This window comes from Rana temporaria, chromosome 5 (genome assembly GCF_905171775.1).
Source record: "Rana temporaria chromosome 5, aRanTem1.1, whole genome shotgun sequence".
NCBI classification, from domain to species: Eukaryota; Metazoa; Chordata; class Amphibia; order Anura; family Ranidae; genus Rana; species Rana temporaria.
In genome coordinates this window covers 15556170-15583529 of record NC_053493.1, presented here as the reverse complement: position 1 = coordinate 15583529, position 27360 = coordinate 15556170, and the positions used below count along the sequence as shown (strand labels likewise).

At 46.5% G+C, this 27360-nt stretch overlaps 1 protein-coding gene across 2 annotated transcripts in view; it reads left to right on the top strand.

Annotated features, from left to right (window-relative positions):
• Positions 1-27360, top strand: part of LOC120939835 (vasoactive intestinal polypeptide receptor-like) — a 373379-nt gene that overhangs the window by 245907 nt on the left and 100112 nt on the right. The window contains exons 4-6 of one of the 2 annotated variants that reach the window (XM_040352223.1): positions 1238-1338; positions 8949-9046; positions 20346-20478. In XM_040352223.1, the coding sequence (XP_040208157.1) occupies positions 1238-1338; positions 8949-9046; positions 20346-20478 (332 nt within the window). Of the gene's footprint in view, positions 1-1237; positions 1339-8945; positions 9047-20345; positions 20479-27360 lie in introns of both variants that reach the window. The other variant, XM_040352222.1, reaches the window with a different exon arrangement.

The following is a 27360-nucleotide window of genomic DNA, read 5'->3' as shown; positions in this document are numbered from 1 at the left end:
GCCCCCACGCAATAGGAGATTATGGGGCCCCCGGGCAATAGGAGATTATGGGGCCCCCGAGCAATAGGAGATTATGGAGCCCCCAGGCAATAGATTATGGGGCCACACAGTATACACATACAGTATACATACACACACTGAAAATTACTGGAGAGGCGGGACAGCTATAATTTTGGAATTTAAAAAAAACAAAACATATTTTTACATACTGTCCCTGGTTTTACTGAGGCTGGAAACCCTGATGGGGCCCCCTAGTGGCATGGGGCCCTCGGGCAGTGCCCGAGTGCCCAAATGGTCAGTCCGCCCCTGTACTCCAGTGATCTCCACTAGCCTCCAGGTCCTGTGGCTTCCCCACCGCTTTTTGAACACAGGGAGCACTTTGCATTTTCTCAATGAAGGGCAAACAGGGATGGACTGGCCATTGGGACTACAGGGAGTTTCCCGGTGGGCCGATGGCTCAGTGGGCCGGCTTCAGTGACAGCGGACCGCCGCCCCCCTCCGCTCCTCTGTCTCTCCCTTCCCGCAGTGCTCACCTGGGGGGGAACAAAGAAGCAGGGGGAGGACCAGAGGAGCAGGGGGGGGGCGATAGAGGAGCATTGGGGAGGGGACAGACAGCTGACTCAACAGCTATGGCCTGGGAGTTTCTCACTTCCGCCTAATCTTGTCCCATAAGGGGGGGCACCAAACTGATTCTTTGCCCGGGTGAAATAATGTCTAGCTTCCCCACTGGTACTGCCTATAAGAGTACCAGCCGTTCTACTCCAATAAAGTAGAACAGCTAGTGGCTAGTGAAGGGGAAGAGGGGGCTTGGGTGGCCGGGGGGGGGGGGTGCGGGAGTTGTCCGGCCACCATGGGAGAGACCTGTCAAAGTGGGCCAGTCTGGATGAAGTCCAGGGCCAAATTTTTGTCCCAGTCCAGCCCTGAGGGCAAAGCATTCTCTGATTGGGCAAGGTGGAGATCTTGACCCCACCTTGCTGCCGCATCCAATCAGAGAATGCTTTGCATTCATTGAGAAAATGTTCAGTGCTCTCTGAATGGCGCTCATGTTGAGTGACCAACCTTCTTGTGCATAGAGAATGGCAGCAGGGATTGGGGCTGTCCAAAAAAGAGTACAAGAGAGATAAAGTCGATTGGGGAATTGAAAGTTCATGTTAGGTGTTGAAAACAATATTGAAAGTTTGAAAACCTCCCATGCCCAATCCTTCCAGGATAATCATTCTAAAATATTGTTTTTCAGGAAATGTTTCCAAAAACTGCACCAGTGAAGGATGGTCAGAAATCTACCCAGCTTATGCCGCCGCCTGTGGATTCTCTACCAATGACACGCCAAGCGAACAGGTAATTTCTACTCCTTTATATTACATGTCGTGTTCAGCACTGTGACTGAGTCGATCAGACAGACAGAGCTTGCAAGCAGGCAGCTTCTCCTATGTGCTCCACTTAGTTCAACTGTTTCTAAACCCAAAAACAAAAAGTTGTTCTTATATTGCAACTTGTCAGTCCTTGCGTTGTGTTGGAGCGTCATCTTGCAAGATTCAGGGTCTCATCAGAAGAATGGCGTCATGCCCTGCAGTCAGCCCCGTCGCTACAGGACAGGCAAAACAAACAATTGCTTGGGGCCCCGAGCTGGCCTGGGGCCCCCAACTTCCCCTTCCCAGGCTGTAGCGTGGCCGAGCTCCTCTTCCTTCCACCTGGAGTCCTCTCAGTCTGACCGGGTAGCGTGCATGGTACAGGAGATTCAGTTTCCTGTTCCCGGCCGGACTGACAGGAAGTGCACACTGAGTGCTCACTTCCTTACAGTCAGGCCGGGAAGACCGGAAACTGAATCTCCTGTACCGCGCGCGGTATCCGGCACTATCTGATAGGGGACTGGGGAAGAGGAGCTCGGCCACGCTACAGCAGCAGCCTACAGGGAAGAACGGGAGGTAAGAATAGAAAAAAAGATTAGTGTAGTATTAACATAGGCTTTGCATGCGGGGGGGGGGGTGCTTGGGGGCCCCCATTTTGCTTGGGGCCCCCAAATTCCTTCAAACGGCCCTGCCTGCGGTATAGAAGCTGGGGGAAATGTAAGTACTGTATTGTCATATGGAGGTTGCTTAGCTCAATGGTAGGTGCATTTTAGTGAAGTCCACGCCAATCTGAACTGTATTTTAAAGGCTTGGCGGCCCACTTTTATTGAAAACTTAAAGAAAAGTACAGAGGCACAAGGGTTTTTTTCTCGCAAGAAACAGATAACGGAAAATACAGAGCTACCCGGGTCTCTCGACCTTTAGTCCTAGCTCTCTGGCCCACTTAGCCTTTAGTTGCAGCACCTGGTCTCTGGATAGGGGTTCTCCTAACACCCTTCAATCTGCTGAGATTTACAGACTCCCTTCAGTCCCCTGTATTCGCTGGTTATCTCAACTTTCTTAGTCTCCTCAGACTCGCGCAGCTGTTCTGGCTCTCCCAGTTCTCTGGTTAAGGAATTTCCCCAATATGAGGTTCTGTTTCCTGAGTAGATCACCTCTCTTAATGGGAGCACACCTCCCTCCTTGCTGGAGCACACAGCTCTCTTGATGGGGGCCTTTCTCCAAATGGGAGCCCTGAGCTATGATCAGGCCTGGCTTATAACAAATCTGCAGGCCTGTGTGCTCACATAGCCTGCAGGCCTCCAGCAAGACCCAGACACAGGATTGAAGACTTCATCCAACCCAAGACACTTTCAAGCCTTAAAGCTTTGAGACCTGGACACAGGTTTGAAGGCTTCATCCCACCCAAGACTCTCTGAATCTTTCAAGCTTCGAGACCTAAACACAGGTTTGAAGGCTTCATCCAACCCAAGATACTTTGAAGCTTTCAAGCCCTGAAACCTGGGTACAGAATTGAAGACTTCATTCAACCCGAGACACTTTGAAGCCTTAAGCTCAGAGACATGGACACAAGATTGAAGGCTTTGTTCTACCCAGGACACTTTTAAGCCTTCAAACCCAGAAACCTGGGCACAGAATTGAAGACTTCATCCAACCCAAGACACTTTGAAGTCTTTAAGCACCCAAATCTGGCCACAGAATTGAAGGCTTCATCCAACCCAAGATACTTTGAAGCCTCCAAGCCCTGAAACCTGGGCACGGAATTGAAGACTTCATCAAACACAAGACACTTTGAAGCCTTTAAGCTCAGAGACCTGGACACAAGATTGAAGGCTTAGTTCTACCCAGGACACTTTGAAGACTTCAAGCTCCAAGACCTGGACACAGGATTGAAGGCTGTATCCCACCCAGGACACTTTGAACCCTTTAAGCTGTAGCTTGCATTCACATTTTGCATTTTGTAAACACGTGCAAAGTCGTGCCATGTTTTTTGAGCATTTGTGCAAGTTTTTACACCAAACAGATAGTTTGATTTCAGCGAGCTGCCCTATTTGCGACATACATGACAAACTAGCTCATGTACCTTTTTTTTGAGCGTCCAGTTTCCTGCATTTGGTAACTGTGCATTTTGACACATATGACGTGTGTTTTTTTTTTGTCTCCTTTTTTTTTTGGTGCTTTTGGGTTGCTGCTAACATTGAATGGCAACACAAACACGACAAGCATTTTTTGCTTAGTTCAATGGTAGATGCGTGTTGGCGAAGTCCATGCCAGTCCAAACTGTGATTTTAAAGCCTTGGCGGCACACTTTTATTGAAAACGAAAAGAAAAGTTCACAGACACAGATGTTAACAGAAAATACCGAGCCACGTGTCTCTCTCAGCCTTTAGTCCTACCTTCCATCTTTCTGGCTCTTCTGGCCCACACCTGGCCTCTGGATAGGTATTCTCCTGAAACCCTGGGTTTTTTACTCTGCTAAAACTTAAACTCCCCCTAGTCCCCTGTACTCACTGGTTGTCTTAGATTTCTCAGTCTCCTCAGACTCCGGCAGCTGTCCCGACACTCCCAGTTCTCTGGGTAAGGAATTCCCCCAATATGGCATTCTGTCTCCCAAGTAGATCACCTCTCTTAATAGGGATCCTGCTGCCCCACTGAGACAAGGTAAGTGCCGGGTGGGCGGGGGATGCACACTGGCAGAATTTGATGGGCACAGTAGCAACAATTGATGGGACCACTGGCAGCAATTGGTGGGCACACTGGCGGCAATTGATGGGCACAGTAGCGTCAGTTGATAGGCACACTGCCAGCAATTGATGGGCACACTGGCATCAATTGATCAGCACAGTAGCGGCAATTGATGGGCACAGTGTCAGCAATTGATGGGCACACTGGCATCAATTGATTGGCACAGTAGCGGCAATTGATGGGAACACTGGCAGCAATTGATGGGTACAGTAGCTGTGTTTGATGGCACAGTGGCTGCATTTGATGGGCACAGTGGCTGCGTTTGATAGGCACAGTGGCTGCGTTTGATGGGCACTGTGGCGGCATTTGATGGGCACAGTGTCAGCAATTGATGGGTACAGTAGCTGCATTTGATGGCACAGTGTCGGCAATTGATGGCAGTGTCGGCAATTGATGGGCACAGTGTCGGCAATTGATGGGCACAGTGTCGGCAATTGATGGGCACAGTGTCGGCAATTGATGGGCACAGTGTCGGCAATTGATGGGCACAGTGTCGGCAATTGATGGGCACAGTGTCAGCAATTGATGGGCACAGTGTCAGCAATTGATGGGCACAGTGTCAGCAATTGATGGGTACAGTAGCTGCATTTGATGGCACAGTATCTGCAATTGATGGGGTTTTATTTTCAGTTTGTTTGCTCCCCCCCCAAAAAATTTGAGCACCAGCCGCCACTGAATATAACGCACGGCATGAAAACAGGCCGGTATGAATGAGCCCCCTTTGCCCGTGTATGCCGGGTCCCGCAGTGAGGAACCTGAAGCTGCCGCCAAGCCATATACATGACATACGCAGCATAATTGCACGCAGTGTTTGCAGTGCAGGAAATCTCAGTAACGAGGGAGACTTGTCTCTATTCATTACTGCCTGATAAATTTTGTTTGTTTAATATCGATCGCTTCCACTACACTACACTACACTACGTTCAGTATTCTTCATATAGCAAAGGGCAAGTGCGGGTCGGCGGTGGGTGACGCAGCTCTCTAACAGGCTATTGGTTTTAGCTGAGATAGGCTTGTTGGGTCGAAACCCTTGAATGCTTACATTAAGAGCAGCGTGAAGTGGTGTTAGTCATCGGTCTGCCGTAATGGCGGCACTTTTCACCGCACTTTGTGTTTGTAGGATGATAAGTCAGCCAATCCGGAGGACTGGGGGGGGGGGTGCTCGTAGTGATCAGTACAGAGGAGGGTCATACATGGTGCTTCATCATATAGATCCTCATCATCCCACCATAGATCCTCATCATCCCACCATAGATCCTCATCATCCCACCATAGATCCTCATCATCCCATCATAGATCCTCATCATCCCATCATAGATCCTCATCATCCCATCATAGATCCTTATCTCATCCCATCATAGATCCTCATCATCCCATCATAGATCCTCATCATCCCATCATAGATCCTCATCATCCCATCACAGATCCTCATCATCCCATCATAGATCCTCATCATCCCATCACAGATCCTCATCATCCCATCACAGATCCTCATCATCCCATCATAGATCCTCATCATCCCACCATAGATCCACATCATCCCACCATAGATCCTCATCATCCCACCATAGATCTTCATCATCCCATCATAGATTCTCATCATCCTATCATAGATCCTCATCATCCCATCATAGATCCTCATCATCCCATCATAGATCTTCATCATCCCATCATAGATCTTCATCATCCCATCATAGATCCTCATCATCCCACCATAGAGCCTCATCATCCCATCATAGATCTTCATCATCCCATCATAGATCCTCATCATCCCATCATAGATCCTCATCATCCCATCATAGATCCTCATCATCCCACCATAGATCCTCATCATCCCACCATAGAGCCTCATCATCCCATCATAGATCTTCATCATCCCACCATAGATCCTCATCATCCCATCATAGATCCTCATCATCCCATCATAGATCCTCATTATCCCATCATAGATCCTCATCATCCCATCACAGATCCTCATCATCCCATCATAGATCCTCATCATCCCACCATAGATCCTCATCATCCCATCATAGATCCTCATCATCCCATCACAGATCCTCATCATCCCATCATAGATCCTCATCATCCCATCATAGATCCTCATCATCCCATCATAGATCCTCATCATCCCATCATAGATCCTCATCATCCCATCATAGATCCTCATCATCCCATCATAGATCCTCATCATCCCATCATAGATCCTCATCATCCCATCATAGATGTTCATCATCCCATCATAGATGTTCATCATCCCATCATAGATCCTCATCATCCCACCATAGATCCTCATCATCCCACCATAGATCCTCATCATCCCATCACAGATCCTCATCATCCCATCATAGATCCTCATCATCCCATCACAGATCCTCATCATCCCATCACAGATCCTCATCATCCCATCATAGATCCTCATCATCCCATCATAGATCCTCATCATCCCATCATAGATCCTCATCATCCCATCCTAGATCCCCATCATCCCATCATAGATTCTCATCATCCCATCATAGATCCTCATCATCCCATCATAGATCCCCATCATCCCATCATAGATTCTCATCATCCCATCATAGATCCTCATCATCCCATCATAGATTCTCATCATCCCATCATAGATCCTCATCATCCCATCCTAGATCCTCCCGCGGACCTGATCGCCGCTGGAGTCCCGCGATCGGTCCCCGGAGCTGAAGAACGGGGAGAGTTGTGTGTAAACACAGCTTCCCCGTTCTTCACTGTGGCGCCGTCATTGATCATGTGTTCCCTTTTATAGGGAGACACAATCAATGACGTCACACTTACAGCCCCGCCCCCCTACAGTTAGAAACACAAATGAGGTCACACTTAACCCCTTCAGCGCCCCCTTGTGGTTAACTCCCAAACTGCAATTGTCATTTTCACAGTAAACAATACATTTTTTGCTGTAAAAATGACAATGGTCCCAAAAATGTGTCAAAATTGTCCGAAGTGTCCGCCATAATGTCGCAGTCACAAAAAAAATCGCAGATTTCCGCCATTAGTAGTTAAAAAAAAAAAAAAAAATGAATAAAAATGCAATAAAACTATCCCCTATTTTGTAAACGCTATAAATTTTGCGCAAACCAATCGATAAACGCTTATTGCGATTTTTTTTTTACCAAAAATATGTAGAAGAATACGTATCGGCCTAAACTGAGGAAAAAAATTTTTTTGTGTATTTTTGGGGGATATTTATTACAGCAAAAAGTAAAAAATATTGCATTTTTTTCAAAATTGTCGCTCTATTTTTTTATAGCGCAAAAAAAAAAAACTGCAGAGGTGATCAAATACCACCAAAAGAAAGCTCTGTTTGTGGGGAAAAAAGGACGCCAATTTTGTTTGGGAGCCACGTCGCACGACCGCGCAATTGTCAGTTAAAGCGACGCAGTGCCGAATCGCAAAAAGTGGCCCGGTCTTTGGCCAGCCAAATGGTCCGGGGCTAAAGTGGTTAAATCCCAAATCAAACATTTCTTTTATTGCTGCTTACCAATTCTTAGATGTGATGGCTACATTCGTTTTCTTTTTTTAAGAATATCTATATATCTATCATAGATAGATAGATAGATAGATAGATAGAGATAGATAGAGATAGATAGATAGATAGATAGAGATAGATAGAGATAGATAGATAGATAGATAGATAGATAGATAGATAGATAGATAGATAGATAGATAGATAGATAGATAGATAGATATGTGTGTATAGCAGTGTTAATTTTGACTTTGATTTAGTTTTAGTTATGGTTTATTGACTTAAAATTTCATTTTAGTTTTAGTTGTATTTTAGTTGACTAAAACAATATTAATTTAGTAATTGAAAATATTTTAGTCAACTAAATTAACACTTTTGTTTGTGTGTGTATATATATAACACAGTGAAACCTCAGATTGCGAGTAACGCGGTTCGAGCGTTTCGCAATGGGAGAATTAATTTTTTTGTAAAATCCTGATTCGATTTGTGAGTGTCGTCTCGCAAAACTAGATTCAAGCCACAGCGGTGTGTCGTACCGTGTTTGGCCTGAGGTGGGGGGGGGCGCCAGAGCCGAGCCAGGCCCCTGAGCTTTTTTAAAAACGTTCGGAGCCGTTCGAAAATGCTCAGAAATACTCAGTTTCTGAGCCTTTCCGAGGTTGTCGGAGTTCAGTCGAGCTGTCCTTAGGCCTTTCCGAGTGTTTCCAAGGCTCTCCGGCGCCCCCCATCACCTCTGGCCACACGCGGCATTGCATGCCATTGAAGTCAATGCGGAACAAATTATTTTAGTTTCCATTGACACCAATGGGGAAACTCGCTTTGATATGCGAGCGCTTTGGATCACGAGCATTCTCCTGGAACGGATTATCCTCGTAATCCGAGGTTCCGCTGTGTCCCTATCCCCTCATTAAAGCTGAACTTTGGGCAGGTAAAAAAAATAAAAAATAAATCCATCATCTATTTTTTTTAACCACAGTTTGTATAAATCAGTTTTGCTATTGGCCTCTTGTTACGGCTGCGCTCAGACTGGAAGAGAGTCTCGGGCAGGGCTGTCTTAATGAGAGGGCACACCTGGGCACTGCCCAGTGGCCCCAGCTGCACAGGGGGGGGGGCGTCATTTCCATCCTTGCTTTGCTACAAGTCGCTGCCCCGGGAAGCAGCATGCAGCCAGTGAAGTCTGAACTCTTCTTCCAGCTCACTAAGTAGTGCAAGGCAAGGATGAAGATGGCCGCCTTGGAAGAGGCACCTCTACCATAAAATTCATCAGGTCAGCAGCGGTTGCTCCACATTTGGTGTCCTGACAGATTCCCTTTACCGTTTCCTATGTACGTGATTAACGGTTACCTTTCCTCTCCCAGCAGACTGTCTTCTTCGGAGCGATTAAGACGGGATACACGATTGGACACAGTTTGTCGCTGATCTCCCTCACCGCGGCCATGATCGTCCTCTGTCTCTTCAGGTGGGGCTGCAGCACTCTTCACATCTTATTATGTATCTTCTGATTTATATGTAGCTTTATGTGTTTATCATTCCTCCTGAGACCAGGGGCGGAGCCAGAGTCTCGGGAGGGGCACTGCCAGAAAATATTTTTGGGGGGGGGGGGGCAATTTATCAGGGAAATGGCTGGTGTTGGCGCTTCAATCATCACGGCACCATGGTTGTTATGGTGTCAGGATGATTGAAGCGCATTATGTATATTATTACATTGTTATATAAAATGAAATGGTTCAACTCATGCAGAATCAGTGGGAGCCCCGAGTGTGTCACTTGCCACGTCACCTGCCACACGTTGCGGATTGTCACGTCACCTGCCACACGTTGCGGATTGTCACATCACCTGCCACACGTTGCGGATCGTCACGTCACCTGCCATACGTTGCGGATTGTCACGTCACCTGCCACACGTTGCGGATTGTCACGTCACCTGCCACACGTTGCGGATTGTCACGTCACCTGCCACACGTTGCGGATTGTCACGTCACCTGCCACACGTTGCGGATTGTCACGTCACCTGCCACACGTTGCGGATTGTCACTTTCCACATCACCTGCCACATGTTGCGGATTGTCACTTGCCACATCACCTGCCACACGTTGCGGATTGTCACGTCACCTGACACACGTTGCGGATTGTCACCTGCCACACATTGCAGATTGTCACGTCACCTGACACACGTTGCGAATTGTCACGTCACCTGCCACACGTTGCGGATTGTCACCTGCCACACGTTGCAGATTGTCACGTCACCTGACACACGTTGCGGATTGTCACGTCACCTGCCACACGTTGCAGATTGTCACGTCATCTGCCACACGTTGCAGATTGTCATGTCATCTGCCACACGTTGCGGATTGTCACCTGCCACACGTTGCAGATTGTCACGTCACCTGACACACGTTGCGGATTGTCACGTCATCTGCCACACGTTGCGGATTGTCTTGTCACTTGCCACACGTTGCGGATTGTCACTTGCCACACGTTGCGGATTGTCACTTGCCACGTCACCTGCCACACGTTGCGGATTGTCCCATCCCGAAGCGTCATCCAGATGTGGAGACTTTCGTAGGGTGATTTCACATTAGGAAGGGCGTTCTCAGGAGTCTTCATTATCGCTATTCCAACATAATTCCCCTTTTATTTGCACAATTTGATGCGTCATTAATTCAGAATCGCTCTCATCTTTTTTTTTTTTTTTTCATTGATATTAAATGACCCAAATCTATGTGAGCGATGAGCGGCGTGTCACAGACCGATACTCTGCAGACGTTTAATTAACTTTCCGGAACGAGAGGTCAGCGCGCGTGATCCGCCATTCTTACCACTTCACCTGAGAGAGAATGATGGCCGACCCTGAAATTCTATTTCTACGAAGGTTCAGAATTTCCTGGTGACGCCATTCCGAGTTTGATGATCGATGTTAGAAGATGTATAAGGAGGACCCCCCCCCGCAGCAAAATACCCCCTCCAGCAATAATAGACTCCCGCAACAAAACACCCCCTCCAGCAATAATAGACCCCCACAACCCCCACAACAAAATACTCCCGCCTGCAATAATAAACCCCGGCAACAAAATACCCCCTCCAGCAACAATAGAGCCCTGCAACAAAATACCCCCTCCAGCAACAATAGACCTCAGCAAACAAAATACCCCCTCCCGCAATAAAAGATCTACCATTGGGAACTAACTGAAAACTTACTTATTTACCCAAAAAAATTACAGAAAAAAATAAAAACTTAAGTTTTTTCAAAATATTCTGCCTTTTTTTTAGTTGTTGCGCAAAAAATAAAAATCGCAGAGGTGATCAAATACCACCAAAATAAAACTCTATTTGTGGGGAAAAAATCTTAAAAAAATTGTTTGGGTACAGTGTAGCACGACCGCGCAATTGTCATTCAAAGTGCGACAGCGCTGAAAGCTGAAAATTGGCTTGGGCAGGAAGGTGCGTAAGTGCCCGGTATGGAAGTGGTTAAAGTTCATGTGCGGGTAAAGTCCTGACCTCAACCCGATTGTGCAGACCAGTCAAGTTCCTCCACCCCAAACGCACTCCTCCGTGTCTTTGTGCAAAGTTTGATACAAAGTGGAATGATAGGCCCAGATTCTCGTAGACGCGCCTATCTACTGTATAGGCGGGCGTAGCGTATCTCAGATACACTACGCCGCCGTAACTTAGTGAGGCAGGTCCCGTATTCACAAAGAACTTGCGCCCAAAGTTACGGCGGCGTAGTGTAACTGTGCCGGCGTAAGCCCGCGTAATTCAAAGTAGGCTGGTGTGGGCGTGTTTTATGGTAATGAATAGTGACCCGACGTGATTGACGCTTTTAACAAACGGCGCATGCGCCGTCCGTGAACGTATCCCAGTGCGCATGCTCAAAATTACGTCGCAAATAGTCAATGCTTGCGACGTGAACGTAACTTACGTCCAGCCCCGTTCACGGATGACTTACGCAAACGATGTAAAATACGACGCTGTTCGTACGTTTCCGACGTCCATACCTTAACGTGACTTACCCCTGCTTTATGAGGGGTAACTTTACGCCGGCGTATGGCCCCATACTCACGAGCAAACATGTCTGCTGAAACTGGCCCGCAGGCCAGTTTCAGCAGACATGTTTGGTCGTGTGTGGGCGCGAGCGGGCCGAATTCCAGCAAACATTTGCCCGCCGGGCCTTTTCCCAGCAGACAAATATTCCTGGACTTGTTTTAAAACAGTCCGCTGGAATTCTGCCCGCTCGGACATGTACGGTCGTCAGTACAGACCTACCGTACATGTCCAGGCGCCCGCCGTCCCTCGCATGCGTCGAATGACTTCGACGCATGCGTGGAAGCATTTTAAAGGCGGGCCGCCCACGTCGCCGCGTCATTGTCGCGGCGACACCGCGTCATCGACGCGGCGACACCGCGGACACGCCCCGCGTATTGTTTACGCGCGGACTTCTGTACGATGGTGTGTACAACCATCGTACAGAAGCCCTCTGGCAGACATGTATGGTGAAAACGGTCCGACGGACCGCTTTCACCATACATGTTTGGTCGTGAGTACCCGGCCTTAGTCTTACGTAAACGACGTATCTTGATACGCCGGGCGCACGTAAGTTCGTGAATCGGCGTATCTAGCTAATTTGCATATTCAACGCGGAAATCTACGGAAGCGCCACCTACCAGCCAGCGTAAATATGCAACTAAGATACGACGGCGTAAGAGACTTACGCCGCTCGTATCTAAGCCGAATTTATGCGTAACTGATTTTAAGAATCAGGCGCATAGATACGACGGCTCTCATTCGGACTTACGACGGCGTACGTGGCGATACGCCGTCGTAAGTCCTTTGAGAATCTGGGCCATAGAGTATAGGAGTAGAGAGTTGGGTGGACAGCTGTCTTTTTTTAGCCTTATTGACTGTGGGGTAGATTCGGAGAGCAATTACGCCGGCGTATCCATAGATACGCCGCGTAATTGCTAAGTAGCGCCGGCGTATCTACTTTCTGTATTCAGAAAGCTAGATACGCCAACTTTAGCCTAAGATACGACTGGCATAAGTCTCTTACGCCGTCGTATCTTAGGGTGCATTCTCACGCTGGCCGCTAGGTGGAGCTCCCATAGATGTCGTAGAGTATGCAGATTACATACTTACGCCGATTCACGTACGTGTGGTAGTTTTTTACGTCGTTTGCGTACGTTGTTTTCGTCGTAAGGCTGCTCCTGCTATTAGGAGGCGCAGCCAATGTTAAGTATGGACGTCGTTCCCGCGTCGCGATTTGAAAATTTTACGTCGTTTGCGTAAGTCGTCCGTGAATGGCGCTGGACGCCATTTACGTTCACGTCGATACCAATGACGTCCTTGCGACGTCAATTACCGCAATGCACGTCGGGAAATTTAAGGGACGGCGCATGCGCAGTACGTTCGGCACGGGAACGCGCCTAATTTAAATGATCCACGCCCCCTACGGGATCATTTGAATTACGCGCGCTTACGCCGGCACCTTTTACGCTACGCCGCCGCAACTTTATAGGCAAGTGCTTTGTGAATCAAGCACTTGCCCATAAAACTTGCGGCGGCGTAACGTAAATGTCATACGTTACGCCGCCGCAGTTTTGCGCGCCCCTACCTGAATTTACCCCTATGTAAGAGTACAGATCCCTTTCATTATTCTCCTATTCAGATCTGTGATATTTTCAGTTCATATGAAATAGTTGGCTTACCATGATCTTCCCCGTCCTTCCGATGATGTCACTGATGGGTATCGTGCCCAGATATAACGGCGGCATCACGAGAGGCGGAGGCCTTTCTGTATTATATATGAAGCAGACGCTCTTCCTTGACATCTCAAATGATGTGAAATGACCTTCCAGACCTCTCACAGACTTTTCATGGGACGTGTGCTACATTTATCCCCCCCGGTTCTCATGCCAGTAGACCCATCCTTCTTCTATGTACTGGAACGGGCCAAGCTGTCCGACATAAGTGACAGTTACAATTGGACCATCAATATAACACTGCCGGGAAAGCTTACAATGATCAGCCTTTATTTTTATGGTTATATAATAATAAAACTTCATGCACACTAGGGGCCAACGTATCGCATTTACGTTACGGCGTAACGTATCGCATTTACGTTACGCCGCCGCAAGTTTTACGGGCAAGTGCTTGATTCACAAAGCACTTGCCTGTAAAGTTGCGGCGGCGTAGCGTAAATCCCTCCGCCTAATTCAAATGATCCAGGTAGGGGGCGTGGATCATTTAAATTGGGCGCGTTCCCGCGCCGAACGTACTGCGCATGCTTCGTTTTGAAATTTCCCGCCGTGCTTTGCGCGAAAATGACGTCGCACCGACGTCATGTTTTGAACTTCGACGTGCGTTACGTCCTTTCCTATTCACGGACGACTTACGCAAAAAAAAATAATATTTAAATTCGACGCGGGAACGACGGCTATACTTTAACATGGCAAGTCTATCTGTACGCCGCATAATAGCAGCTTTAACTATACGCCGACTAGCGACGACGTAAGAGAATGCGACGGCCGCGCGTGCCTTCGCGGATCGCCGGAAAAAGCTAATTTGCATACCCGACACGAACAACGACGCAAACTCCACCCAGCGGGCGCCAAAGTATTGCACCTACGATCCGAAGGCGTACGCCTGTCGGATCGAAGACAGAAGCCGTCGTATCTTGGTTTGAGGATTCAAACTAAAGATACGACGCGGCAAATTTGAAAGTACGCCGGCGTATCAGTAGTTACGCCGGCGTACTTCTTCTGTGAATCTGGCCCTTGGAACCTAAAAACGTTAAGCGTCTTTTTACGGCATTTAGCCCAGTGTGTAAACTACGTTTAATAGAGTAGGCGTTAAAGAGCGGGGCCACCGGGGTCCTTAACAACCAGTAAATAGCTGGTTGATCAGGAGTGGGCCGGGAAGCCGGCCATGACGTCCTTAAAGTGGAACTTCCGCTCATCGGATTCCTTCCCCCCCCCCCCTCCGGTGTCACAATTGGGACCTTTCAGGGGGGAGAGGGGACAGGATACCTGACAGGTATCGTGTCTCGCTCCCCCCCCCCCTTTTCCTGGCCTGCATTCTCAGATAAGGGTCTGGTATGGAATTTGGAGGGGACTCCACGCCGGTTTCTTTTTTTGGGGTGGGGTTTCCCTTAAAATACATACCCAACCATTTTTTATTGCTGGTAACTGTTTTTTTTTTACATTCAGCCGTCAGCGGGGAACCCTACTGATAGCTGATGACTTATCCTTTCTTAAAGCCGAGGTCGGCCGAATTACTGCAGCTGCTGACTTTTAAAACGAGCACACTTACCTGTCCAGGGCGCCCGCGATGTCGGCACCCATCCCTCGGATGCTGCCGCCACCATCTTTGGTAAGGGAATCAGGAAGTGAAGCCTTGTGGCTTCACTTCCTGGTTCCCTACTGCGCATGCCTGAGTCACGCCATGTCCAAATGGTCCCTGCTGTCTTCTGGGACCTGTGTGTCACCCAGAAGACAGCAGAGGGGATGGGGGGGATGTGGGGGATGGGGTGGGCGTAGACCCCCGCAGATTCTGCGGGGGTCTATGCCCGGAAGTGGGTGCTAATACTTGTATTATACAGGTATCTGCACCCCCCTCCCCCCTGAAAGGTGCCAAATGTGACACCAGAAGGGGGGAGGGTTCCGAAAAGCGGTAGTTCCTTTTTTGTGTGGACCTCCGCTTTAAGGCTTCTCACATCTCCCCTAACAACCAGCTATTCATTAATTTAACCACTTGCCGCCCGCCAATGACAGATTGACGTCGGCAAAGTGGTTGTTGAATCCTGACTGGACGTCATATGACGTCCTCAGGATTCTGAGCCGCTGCGCGCCCCCGGGGGCGCGCATCGCGGCGATCGTTGTTGCAGGGTGTCAGTCTGACACCCCGCAACACCGATCAAGGTAAAGAGTCTCTCACGGAGACTCTTTACCACGTGATCAGCCGTGTCCAATCACGGCTGATCACGATGTAAATAGGAAAAGCCGGTAATCGGCTTTTCCTCACTCGCAACCACCAAGGATGCCCACTGGACCACCAGGGATGCCCATATAGACCACCAGTGTAAAAAAAAAAAAGGATGCCACCCTAGACCACCAGGGATGAGGAGGACACACAAAATGGATGCCAATCAGTGCCGCAATGGATGCCAATCAGTGCCCACAATGGGCATCACTGATTGGCAGGCATTGTTTGGCACTGATTGGCATCCATTAGTACAACACATACAATAGTGCCCATCCATGCCGCCTATCAGTGCCCATCCATGCCGCCTATCAGTGCCCATCCATGCCGCCTATCAGTGCCCATCAATGCCGCCTATCAGTGCCCATCAGTGCCGCCTATCAGTGCCCATCCGTGCCGCCTATCCATGCCCGTCCGTGCTGCCTATTCGTGTCCGTCTGTGCCGCCTATCCATGCCCATCTGAGCCACCTATCCGTGCCGCCTATCCAAGCCCATCCATGCCGCCTATCCATGCCGCCTATCAGTGCCCATCAGTGCCGCATATTAGTGCCCATCAATGCCACCACATCAGTGCCACCTCATCGGTGCCCATCAGTGCCGCCTTATCAGTGCCCGTCAGTGCAGTACCATCAGTGCCCATCAGTGAAGGAGAAAACTTACTTATTTACAATGTTTTATAACAGAAACAAAAAAATACTTTTTTTTTTCTACATTTTCGGTCATTTTTTTATTTTTTTTTGCAGAAAATAAATATCCCAGAGGTGATCAAATAACACCTAAAAGAAAGCTCTATTTGTGGGAACAAAATGATAAAAATTTAGTTTGGGTACAGTGTAGCATGACCGTGCAATTGTCATTCAAAGTGCAACAGCACTGAAAGCTAAAAATTGGTCTGGGCGGGAAGGTGTATAAGTGCCCCCCGGTATGGAAGGGGTTAAGAACGCCAACGGCCCCACTAAAAATTACACAGAAAATAAAGGCTGGGCACCGGCGTTTAGCAGAGTTTAGGAGCTGTCAGTGTTTTTTCTGCCAGGTGTTCTGTCTAATAATAATAAAAATAATAATAATATTATAAATAAAAAATAATAAATTGTAAAACAAACAAAAAGTAATAATAATAAAAACTCTGGCCACATCATTGTAGAAAGTAATTTGCAGCGATTGATACTTTGTCTCTTCTCGCCCCCGATGAGGATTTCTAATTAGCGGAGAAGATTACAGAGGGAACTTGGAGAACGATCGTTGTTCTTTTGCGCACCTGGGTCACTTGTATGACAATTGTCTGCTGACAGTAATCAGTGGTGATGAAGTGCCATCTGTAGCTTCTTCAAGTCAATCTCCGAATAAGAGGATTATAAAGATGACGACTGATGGGCACTTCTCCGTCTGATGGGCGTTCAGCGCCGGAGCAAAGTGCAGCGTTCACTCCGGCTAATGAATGGCGGAGGAAGAACTGAACTGGAGATTTTTTTTTTTACGGTTCAAAAAAATAAAAATATATTTTTTTCTCCCTATAATTTCCATCGAGATTCGCTCTCAGCTTCCTCCCGCTAATATCAAAGCGTGGTGCGACAATGGTCTTGAAAGGTGTCTGGCGATCTCTCAGCGGCGGTGACACCTTTTCTTAACAGTTTGGCGCTTTAATTGCCGTTTTCTTATCTCTGGGCTCCCGGAGGAGATAGAATTGCTCGCGCTTGAGGCTGGATAATTTCAGAAGGTGTTCGGGGAGCAGACTGCGCAATAAGTCCTGACGTTTTTAGAAAAACAACAAACCCACCTTGTTTCACCTTTTATTTTATTAAAGCTCCAACTCCACTTTCGTGAAAAAATACACTATAAGGTCAAAAGTATTGGGACGCCTGCCTTTACACGCAAATTAACTTTAATGGCATCCCAGTCTTATAGCCAGATTCAGAAAGACTGGCATAACTTTGAGGTGGCGTAGCGTATCGCATATACGCTACGCCACCGTAAGTCAGAGAGGCAAGTGCTGTATTCACAAAGCACTTGCCTCCTAAGTCACGGCGGCGTAGCGTAAATGGGCCGGCGTAAGCGCGCCTAATTCAAATGTGGAACAGGGGGGTGTTTTTAATGTTAATGACTGGTGACCCGACGTGATTGACTTTTTAACGAACGGCGTCCGTGGACATATCCCAGTGTGCATTGCTCCAAAGTACGCCGCAAGGACGTATTGGTTTCGACGTGAACGTAAATGACGTCCAGCCCCATTCATGGACGACTTACGCAAACGACGTAAAAATAAAAAAATTTGATGCGGGAACGACGTCCATACGTAACATTGGCTAGGCCCGCTATTTGTTGGACTAACTTTACGCCTGAAAACGCCTTACGTAAACGGCGTATCTTTACTGCGACGGGCAAGCGTACGTTCGTGAATCGGCGTATCTCGCTGATTTACGCATTCTAGGCGTAAATCAGCATTCACGCCCCTAGCGGCCGGCGGAACTAGACAGCTAAGATACAGCGGCGCAGGCAGTCGTATCTTCGCTACATTTAAGTGTATCTCAATTTGAGAATACACTTAAATATACGACGGCGCAAATTCGGAGTTACGACGGCGTATCTACTGAGCGGCTCTATGGAGGATCGGTGCACTGTGGATTTATGCGTTGTTTGAACGGCGGTATTGTGAGTGTGTTATTGCTAGAGATCAGTGTCTCTTGTATATCTGGTGCTCTACCATCTGCGCTATGAGTTGTCTCTCTTTTTTTTCCATGAGCGGTGTCTATGTGGAGGAGATCCTTTACCTGTGAAGCAGGAGTTTGTCTGTGATCACATCGCATTTCCTATCACTACACTGAACTGGGTGTTGTTCCCAATTGAACCACTGGTGTACATCTTAAGCACAATTGGACATTTATTGTGGATTTGCTTTATATATTGATTTATACTGTGTATATTATGGTATCACTCAGAGCTTAAATCACTTATAAGCACGGTTGGCATTATTTAAGTTAGTATTCAGCGCATAATTATTATATTTATACTTTTCACTCTGTTTGACCCACAACACAATTTTTTGCTGCGTTTACTATTTGGTGATTTTTTTAATGGTATAATTTTGATTATTTAATTTAGCGCGGTAGTATCATATTTTTCAGCACACTCAGTGCGCCAAAGACATTGGTGCCGTCTTTCTTGGAAACATCTCCTTAAAAAAGGGGTTGTAAAGGTAAATTTTGTTTCCCCTAAATATCTTCCTTTACCTTAGTGCAGTCCTCCTTCACTTACCTCATCCTTCCATTTTGCTTTTAAATGTCCTTATTTCTTCTGGGAAATCCTCACTTCCTGTTCTTCTGTCTGTAACTCCACACAGTAATGCAAGGCTTTCTCCCTGGTGTGGAGTGTCGTGCTCAAGGGAGGGGGTGAGCAGGAGAGTCAGGACACCCACTAACACACAGCTCCTTTCTCTATCTGTACGTTTGAGATTTCAATAAAGTAAAAAAAAAAAAAAGTAGGTGAACCGTAACTCGTGTTGTAAAAATTCAAGGCACTGACCCCACCGCCAGCACACAATGGACAATAGCCTACATGCTAAATGTATGTATACTGAAAGTATGTATGTATACTGTGTATGTGTGTGTGTGTATACTGTGTATGTATGTGTGTGTGTGTGTATGTATGTATACTGTGTATGTGTGTGTGTGTATACTGTGTATGTGTATGTATACTGTGTATGTGTGTGTGTGTATATACTGTGTATGTGTGTATGTATACTGTGTATGTGTGTATGTATACTGTGTATGTGTGTGTATATGTATACTGTGTATGTGTGTGTGTGTGTGTGTATGTATACTGTGTATGTGTGTGTGTGTATGTATACTGTGTATGTGTGTGTGTGTATGTATACTGTGTATGTGTGTGTGTGTGTGTGTGTGTATGTATACTGTGTATGTGTGTGTGTATGTATACTGTGTGTATGTATACTGTGTATGTGTGTATGTATACTGTGTATGTGTGTGTGTGTGTGTGCGTATGTGTATACTGTGTATGTATACTGTGTATGTGTGTGTGTATGTATACTGTGTATGTGTGTGTGTGTGTGTATGTATACTGTGTATGTGTGTGTATACTGTGTATGTGTGTGTATGTATACTGTGTGTATACTGTGTGTGTGTGTGTGTGTGTGTGTATATACTGTATGTCCCCATCACCTATTGCCCAGGGACCACATAATCTCCTATTGCCCAGGGGCCCCATAATCTCCTATTGCCCGTGGGCCCCATAATCTCCTATTGCCCAGGGGCCCCATAATCTCCTATTGCCCTGGGGCCCCATAATCTCTTATTGCCCGTGGGCCCCATGAGTTGTCAATCCGCCTCTGGCTGGCAGTTACAATTATTTCCAGAGGCGTGATGGGACTTGTAGTTCTGCAAACAGCTGGAGGGCCCTCAGGTTGTCTACCCCCGGCCTATCAGATGCTCTCTGAAGAAAAATCCCAATCTTCAGGGACCATAGAAAGCGGGAATGAGCCCTTCGTTTTTATCGGAAGCCGGTGACAAATCAGGAGAGCGGCTGGGAGGGAGGGACCAGGCGTTGCCACCCGAAAACAGGAAGTGACTGAAGAAGCACCTCTATGGCAGCATCACCGGGGATTATTTTATGGAAACTGCATATTTAAAATGATTGAAAGTGACCATTTCGTTGCTAAAGATAATGAGATGTTATACCTTAAACCCTGACCACTCATGAGATTATTTACCGATCGCATTCACATGCACAATCCTTAATTGGTAACATTGTGTTTCTCCTCCTTGCTCAGGAAGCTGCATTGTACCAGGAATTACATCCACATGCACCTGTTCATGTCTTTCATCATGAGGGCCATCGCTGTGTTCATCAAGGACATCGTCCTTTTTGAAAGCGGAGAATCGGATCACTGCCACGTGGGATCGGTGAGTTCCACTTTTGTTTTCAAGATCATCGTCTGTTCCCATTGTCCTTCCAAGAAAAAAAAAATGGATATTGTTTTATTTTTTATTTTTGCAAAACGTACCAATTAATGTACAAAAAAATATTTGGAATTAACCACTTTAATTTTTAATTTCTGCAAATTATTTGGAACGCCCCAACTATTATATATTTTCTGAAAGCAGAGGCCCTGGTGAATAAAACGGTGACGATTGCATATTTTTTATGTCGCTGTCAGGACCCGGATCACCTGCTGGTGGCACTGTGCTTCCCAGCATGGAAGGTTGTAGTTTCGGTGTCCACCAGCGGGTATCTTCCAGCAGCAAGCAGATCCCAGTAATTGGTTTTCGCCTGGCTGCTGGTAAGGTATTTAGATTCTCCCCTACTAGTGCCTCTGGCTCTAGTGTTTTGCTGCTGCCCCTTTTTATTTGCCATTGATGCTGATCTTGCTCCTGCCCTGTACCCCTGTTGCTTTGTACGCTTGTTGATGACTCCAGTTTTGGTTTCCCCTCCCCATCTGCTCTTTGCACCTCCAGTTTTCACTTGATGCTGGCTGCTGGTAAGGTATTTAGATCCTCCCCTACTAGTGCCTCTGGCTCTAGTGTTTTGCCCTGTTGCTTTGTATATGCTTTTCCTTGTTGATGACCCCCTCCCCATGTGCTCTTTACACCTCCAGTTTTCACTTGTTGCTGGTAAGGTATTTAGATTCTCCCCTACTAGTGCTTCTGGCTCTAGTGTTTTGTTGCTGCTAGATTCCATTTGCCATTGATCCAAATCTTGCTCCTTCCCTGTACCCTGTTGCTTTTGTACATTCTTTCCCTTGTGGATGACCCCAGTTTTTGGTACCCCCTCTCCTATATGCTCGTTGTGCCTCCAGTTTTCACCTGATGCTGGCTGCTGGTAGGGTATTTAGATACTCCCCTACTAGTGCTTCTGACTCTAGTGTTTTGTTGCTGCCAGATTCCATTTTCCATTGATGCAAATCTTGCTCCTGCCCTGTACCCTGTTGCTTTGTATGTTCTTTCCTTTGTTGATGACCCCAGTTTTGGTTCCCCCTCCCCATATGCTCTTTGCACCTCCAGTTTTCACTTGATGCTGGTAAGGTATTTGGATCCTCCTCTACTAGTGCCTCTGGCTCTAGTGTTTTGCTGCTGCCATATTCCATTTGCCATTGATCCTGATCTTGCTCCTACCCTGTATCCTGTTGCTTTGTACATGCTTTCCCTTGTTGGTAACCCCAGTTTTGGTTCCCCCTTTCCCATCTGCATTTTGCACCTCCAGTTTTCACCTGATGCTGGCTGCTGGTAAGGTATTTAGATCCTCGCCTACTAGTGCTTCTGGCTCTAGTGTTTTGATGCTGCCAGATTCCATTTGCCATTAGACATGTGCACAGCAAAAATTTTCGTTTATTTCTGTTTCGTTTCTGTTCGTTTATCGTGACTCGTAACGAGTCGTAATTTCGTAAGACGTTAGTTATCGTATTCGTACTCTTTAGTATTTTCACTCTTTTTTCCGTTTCCGTTTTTTTCTGTTAGTTTATTTTTCGTTGAATCGAGATTCGTATTTTCGTTATAATTTGTATTCTGCCTCGTTCGTATTTTTAAAATGATTTTATTCGTTCCTTCGTTTTTACGTTAGTTTAATTTTCGTTGTTTTGCTATTCGTATTTACATTATATTTTCCATCATGCCGCATTCGTATTTTCGTAAAGAAATATATTTTCGTTGCTTTATGATCATTCGTATTTTCATGTTTAATTTCCTTTTATTGTAAAAACTTACTTTTGTAGATTTTATTGCATTCGTAATTCTGTTAGAATACATTTTACGTTTATTCGACACACTACTCATCGCAATTTTGTAATTCGGATTTTACTGTGATTGACTTGACTGTCTTAGTTAGCACACACACCCTGTCTAGAATGAAGTCTGACGTAGAAGAAAACTAAAATATGTCAGATATTACAAATACAAATCTAGAAATGAGATGCACTGCAGTCTAACACAGAAAAAGACACAAGGAGCCAGGAGGTAATGAGAAAGAAGCTCATTGGGGGAAGGAACAAACCTCTTCAGAGGAAAGGGACAGCGCTCAGTGGCTATTGGTCAATGTCCAGAAATATTTCAGTACTAACGAAAGCTAATTTACATTATTTTGTATTTTCGTTGTTTTCATTTCAGTTTTCCGAAGATTCGTAATTTATTTTTCGTTAGTTTTGATTTTCGTTTTTTAGTCTTTGTTCGGCATTTCGTTTTCTTTTCGGTCTTCGAATATTAGTAAGTTTGCATTTTCGTTCATTTTGTTTTTCGTAATTTTTTTTTTTTTAGGGTTCGGTATTTTCGTTGTTTCTATGTTTTCGTTTCTTTCATCTTTCGTATCTTCGTTGTTTTTCATATTCGTTATTTTGAAAATATCGTTATTCGTTATCAATTGCGCTAAACCATTCGTTCATTCGTATGTTAACGAATCAACTAAAATAACGAAAATTGACGGAAAACGTATTCGTAACTTAAAAAATTGCACATGCCTATTTGCCATTGATCCTGATCTTGCTCCTGCCCTGTACCCTGTTGCTTTGTATGTTCTTTCCCTTGTTGATGACCCCGGTTTTGGTTCCCCCCTCTCCATATGCTCTTTGCACCTCCAGTTTTCACTTGATGCTGGTAAGGTATTTAGATCCTCCCCTACTAGTGCCTCTGGCTCTAGTGTTTTGCTGCTGCCATATTCCATTTGCCATTGATCCTGATTTTGCTCCTACCCTATTGCTTTGTATGTGCTTTCCCTTGTTGGTGATCCCAGTTTTGGTTTCCCCTTTCCCATCTGCTTTTTGCACCTCCAGTTTTCACTTGATGCTGGTTGCTGGTTAGGTATTTAGATCCTTCCCTACTAGTGCCTCAGGCTCTAGTGTTTTGTTGCTGCCATATTCCATTTGCCATTGATCTGAATCTTGTTCCTGCCCTGTACCCTGTTGCTTTGTACATGCTTTCCCTTGTTGATGACTCCTTGCACCCCCACATTTCCCCTGCTTTTCTGTGCTCCCCTTTTTGTATATATTGTATATAGTTTGTTGTCAGTTAGGCTTTCTGTTTGTTTGGTTGATTAGTTAGGTATTCTGTCACTGGGTTTGCTGTGTGCTAGTGTTTGGATGAATTTTTTTGAAATGTGAATAAATCTTAATTAACCACTTCAGTGCCGAAAAATGTACCCCCCTTCATGACCAAGCCATTTTTTTGCGATACAGCACTGCGTTATTTTAACTGATGATTGCGCGGTCATGCAACGTTGTACCCAAATAAAATTGTTGTAATTTTTTCCCCACAAATAGAGATTCCTTTTGGTGATATTTGATCACCTCTGCGATTTATATTGTTTGTGCTGTAAACAAAATTTGACCGATAATAAAAAAATATATAGGTTTTATAGCAGAAAGTAAAAAATATCTAATAAGAAAATTCATTGTTCCGTTCTGCATCTTTTACCGACGATCAAGTGGGTGAGGGAGGATATCCAGTGCCCACTGCCCGGCACCCACTGATCGGCTTCTGCTCTGAGTAATCATATAGTAATATATACTGTGTGTGTATACTGTGTGTATATATATATATATATATATATATATATATATATATATGTGTGATTATGCACAGAACGGCCACCCTGTAGCAGTAGATCTCCTATGGGGCAGTTGGGAAGTGGTTAGTTAGGCTTTCTGTTTGTTCGGTTGATTAGTCAGGTATTAGGGGCCAGATTCACAGAAGAGATACGACGGCGTTTCTCTGAAACGCGTCGTATCTCTCAGAGTATCTATGCGACTGATTCATAGAATCAGTTACGCATAGATATCCCTAAGATCCGACAGGTGTAATTGTCTTACACCGTTGGATCTTAGGATGCAGTACCTAGGCCGCCGCTGGGTGGAGTTCGCGTCGTATTCCAGCGTCGGGTATGCAAATTAGGTTTTACGGCGATCCACGACGGTTTTTCGTGTTCGTTACGTCGTTGCTAGTCTAGTTTCCCGTCGCAAAGTTAGTCGTCGTTTTACCTGCCCTAACTTTACACAGCCCATGTTAAAGTATGGCCGCCGTTCCCGCGTCGAATTTCAAAAAAAAAAATTCTTGCGTAAGACGTCCGGGAATACGAAAGTACGCTACGCTTCGCCGTTCGAAAAAATGACGTCACTTCGCGCAAAGCACGGCGGGAATTTCAAAACGGAGCATGCACAGTAGGTCCGGCGCGGGAGCGCGCCTAATTTAAATGGCACACGCCCCTTTGAATTACACTGGCTTACGCCGGAGGCCGCCGGCGTAAGTTTTCACGCAAGTGCTTGGTGAATCAGGCACTTGCGATGAAAACTTGCGGCGGTGTAACGTATATACGATACGTTACGCTGCCACGATTCTACGTGAATCTGGCCCTCTGTCACTAGGATTTTGGTTCACTTATAATTTGTTTGCTGTGAGTACCATTGTAAGTCCTGGCAGGGATTATGTGAGTACCATTGTAAGTCCTGGCAGGGATTATGTGAGTACCATTGGAAGTCCTGGCAGGGATTATGTGAGTACCATTGGAAGTCCTGGCAGGGATTTTGTGAGTACCATTGGAAGTCCTGGCAGGGATTATGTGAGTACCATTGGAAGTCCTGGCAGGGATTATGTGAGTACCATTGGAAGTCCTGGCAGGGATTATGTGAGTACCATTGGAAGTCCTAGCAGGGATTATGTGAGTACCATTGGAAGTCCTAGCAGGGATTATGTGAGTACCATTGAAAGTCCTGACAGTAATTCTGGAAGTACCATTGGAAGTCCTGGCAGGGATTCTGTGAGTACCTTTGGAAGTTCAGGCAGGGATTTCGGAAGTACCATTGGAAGTCGTAGCAGAAATTTTGAAGTACCATTGAAAGTCCTGCAGAGACTCTGGCAGTACCATTGGAAGTCCTGGCAGGGATCCTGTGAATACCATTGGAAGTCCTGGCAGGGATCTTGTGAGTACCATTGTAAGTCCTGGCAGGGATCCTGTGAGTACCATTGGAAATCCTGGCAGAAAAATTTGGGAGTACCATTGGAGGTCCTGGCAGGGTTTCTGAGAGTACCACAGCAATCTTTCTATTCCATATAGTTTTATTTTTGTGATTCTCTGAGTAAGGGAACATAGAAACTCATAGACTTACAAATAGAAAGGAAAAGAGTGAAAACGAGAGAGCCCATATTGTGCAATAAACCTAACTAATAAAAAAAAAGAAAAAACAAGAAGAGTAAGACATCGTTTAACCAGGTCTCCGCTCTAATTCATCCCAAAGATGTTCTATTGGGGTTGAGGTCAGGACTCTGTGCAGGCCAGTCAAGTTCCTCCACCCCAAACTCGCTCATCCATGTCTTTATGGACCTTGCTTTGTGCATTGGTCCAGATCATTTGGTGGAAGGGGGATTATGATGTGGGGGGTTGTTTTTTTTAGGGGTTGGGATTGGCCCCTTAGTTCCAATGAAGGGAACTCTTAGGGCTTCAGCATACCAAAAAGTTTCCACTGTCTATCAATCTAACTTCTGCTACAATAGAAAACCTTTTGGCCTTTATTTTGATCTATACCCGTCTTTCCGTTCTGCTCCTGAGATCACGTCCCAGTGTACCACGAGTAATGTGTTGGCATTGCAGCTGGCGGATCGTCTACCCGGCAGATGGCATTTTCCCAGGAGGAATTGTTCATGGATTTGAAGAGCGGGATATTGGAATTCTCGGAGCCGACCTGCAATGGAACACGTTTCTCAAGATAAATGAATCGCCGTGTAAAACCTGTCCAGCATTTCTCACTTCTCTTCATTGGGTAGACTTCTCCTCTCACCCCCCCGGGAGGGAGACGGCAATGATGAGATTTCACAAATGAACGAATTTATTGTGGGCCCGGAAAGAGCAGCTGGAGGCGGATGATCTATATTTGATGTCGCACATTTCTGATGCATTATATTTCTCTCTCCTACGCAAGGCTTCTTCTTTTTTTTCCCTTTACAATGAGAAGCCGTAAATCAAAATATAAACGGCAAAAGGAGAACGATGAGTTCCATCAATGCGTCTATTAAAGCCGAGCTCCGGCCTTCCCTTCAGTTTAGTGCAGTGGTAAACGCTCCTCTCCTGTACTGAAAGTGCTTCTCACAGTGTGCACCAGAAGCTGCAGCAAGTCAGATAGAGCCCGCTTCCTTTCCTTGCTGGAGAACGTTGCTGGCCTGCTCCTTTCACCTATTGGATTTCAATGGAGGCTCAGCATCACATGTGGGCATTACCTAGGGCGGTCTGCATACAAATACAGCGTTTCTAGGAGCACCCAATCCAAATGGTGGCTGGTGTTTTTTTATTTGGGGGGCAGCAAACAACCACCCCCCCCGGAACCTCAAACATTACCCCCCCTCGCTGTCCAAAAGCACTTACCCCATCTAGGCGGCAGGCACATCGGGCATCGGTGGGCACATCGGGCAGCGGTGGGGAACGAGCAGCGGCAGGCACAGCGAGCAGCGGTGAGGATCGGGCGTCAGTGGGCACATCGAGCTGCGACGGTGATTGGGCATCAGTGGGCACATTCGGGCAGAGGTGGGGATCGGGCATCGGCTGGCACAGTGGGCTGCAGCTGTGATCTCGCATCGTCGGGCACATAGGCCTGCAAAGGGGGTCAGGCACATTGGGCATCGGTGGGGATCGGGCAGCGGTGGGCTGCGGCAGTGATCGTGCATCAGCGGTCACATAGGGCTGCAGCGGGGATCGGGCATCGACGGGCACATCGGGCAGCAGTGGGGATCAGGCATCAGGGGGCACATCGCAGCAGGTGTTGGGGATCGGGCATTGGAGGGCACATTGGACTGCTGCGGCTGGGATCGGGCATC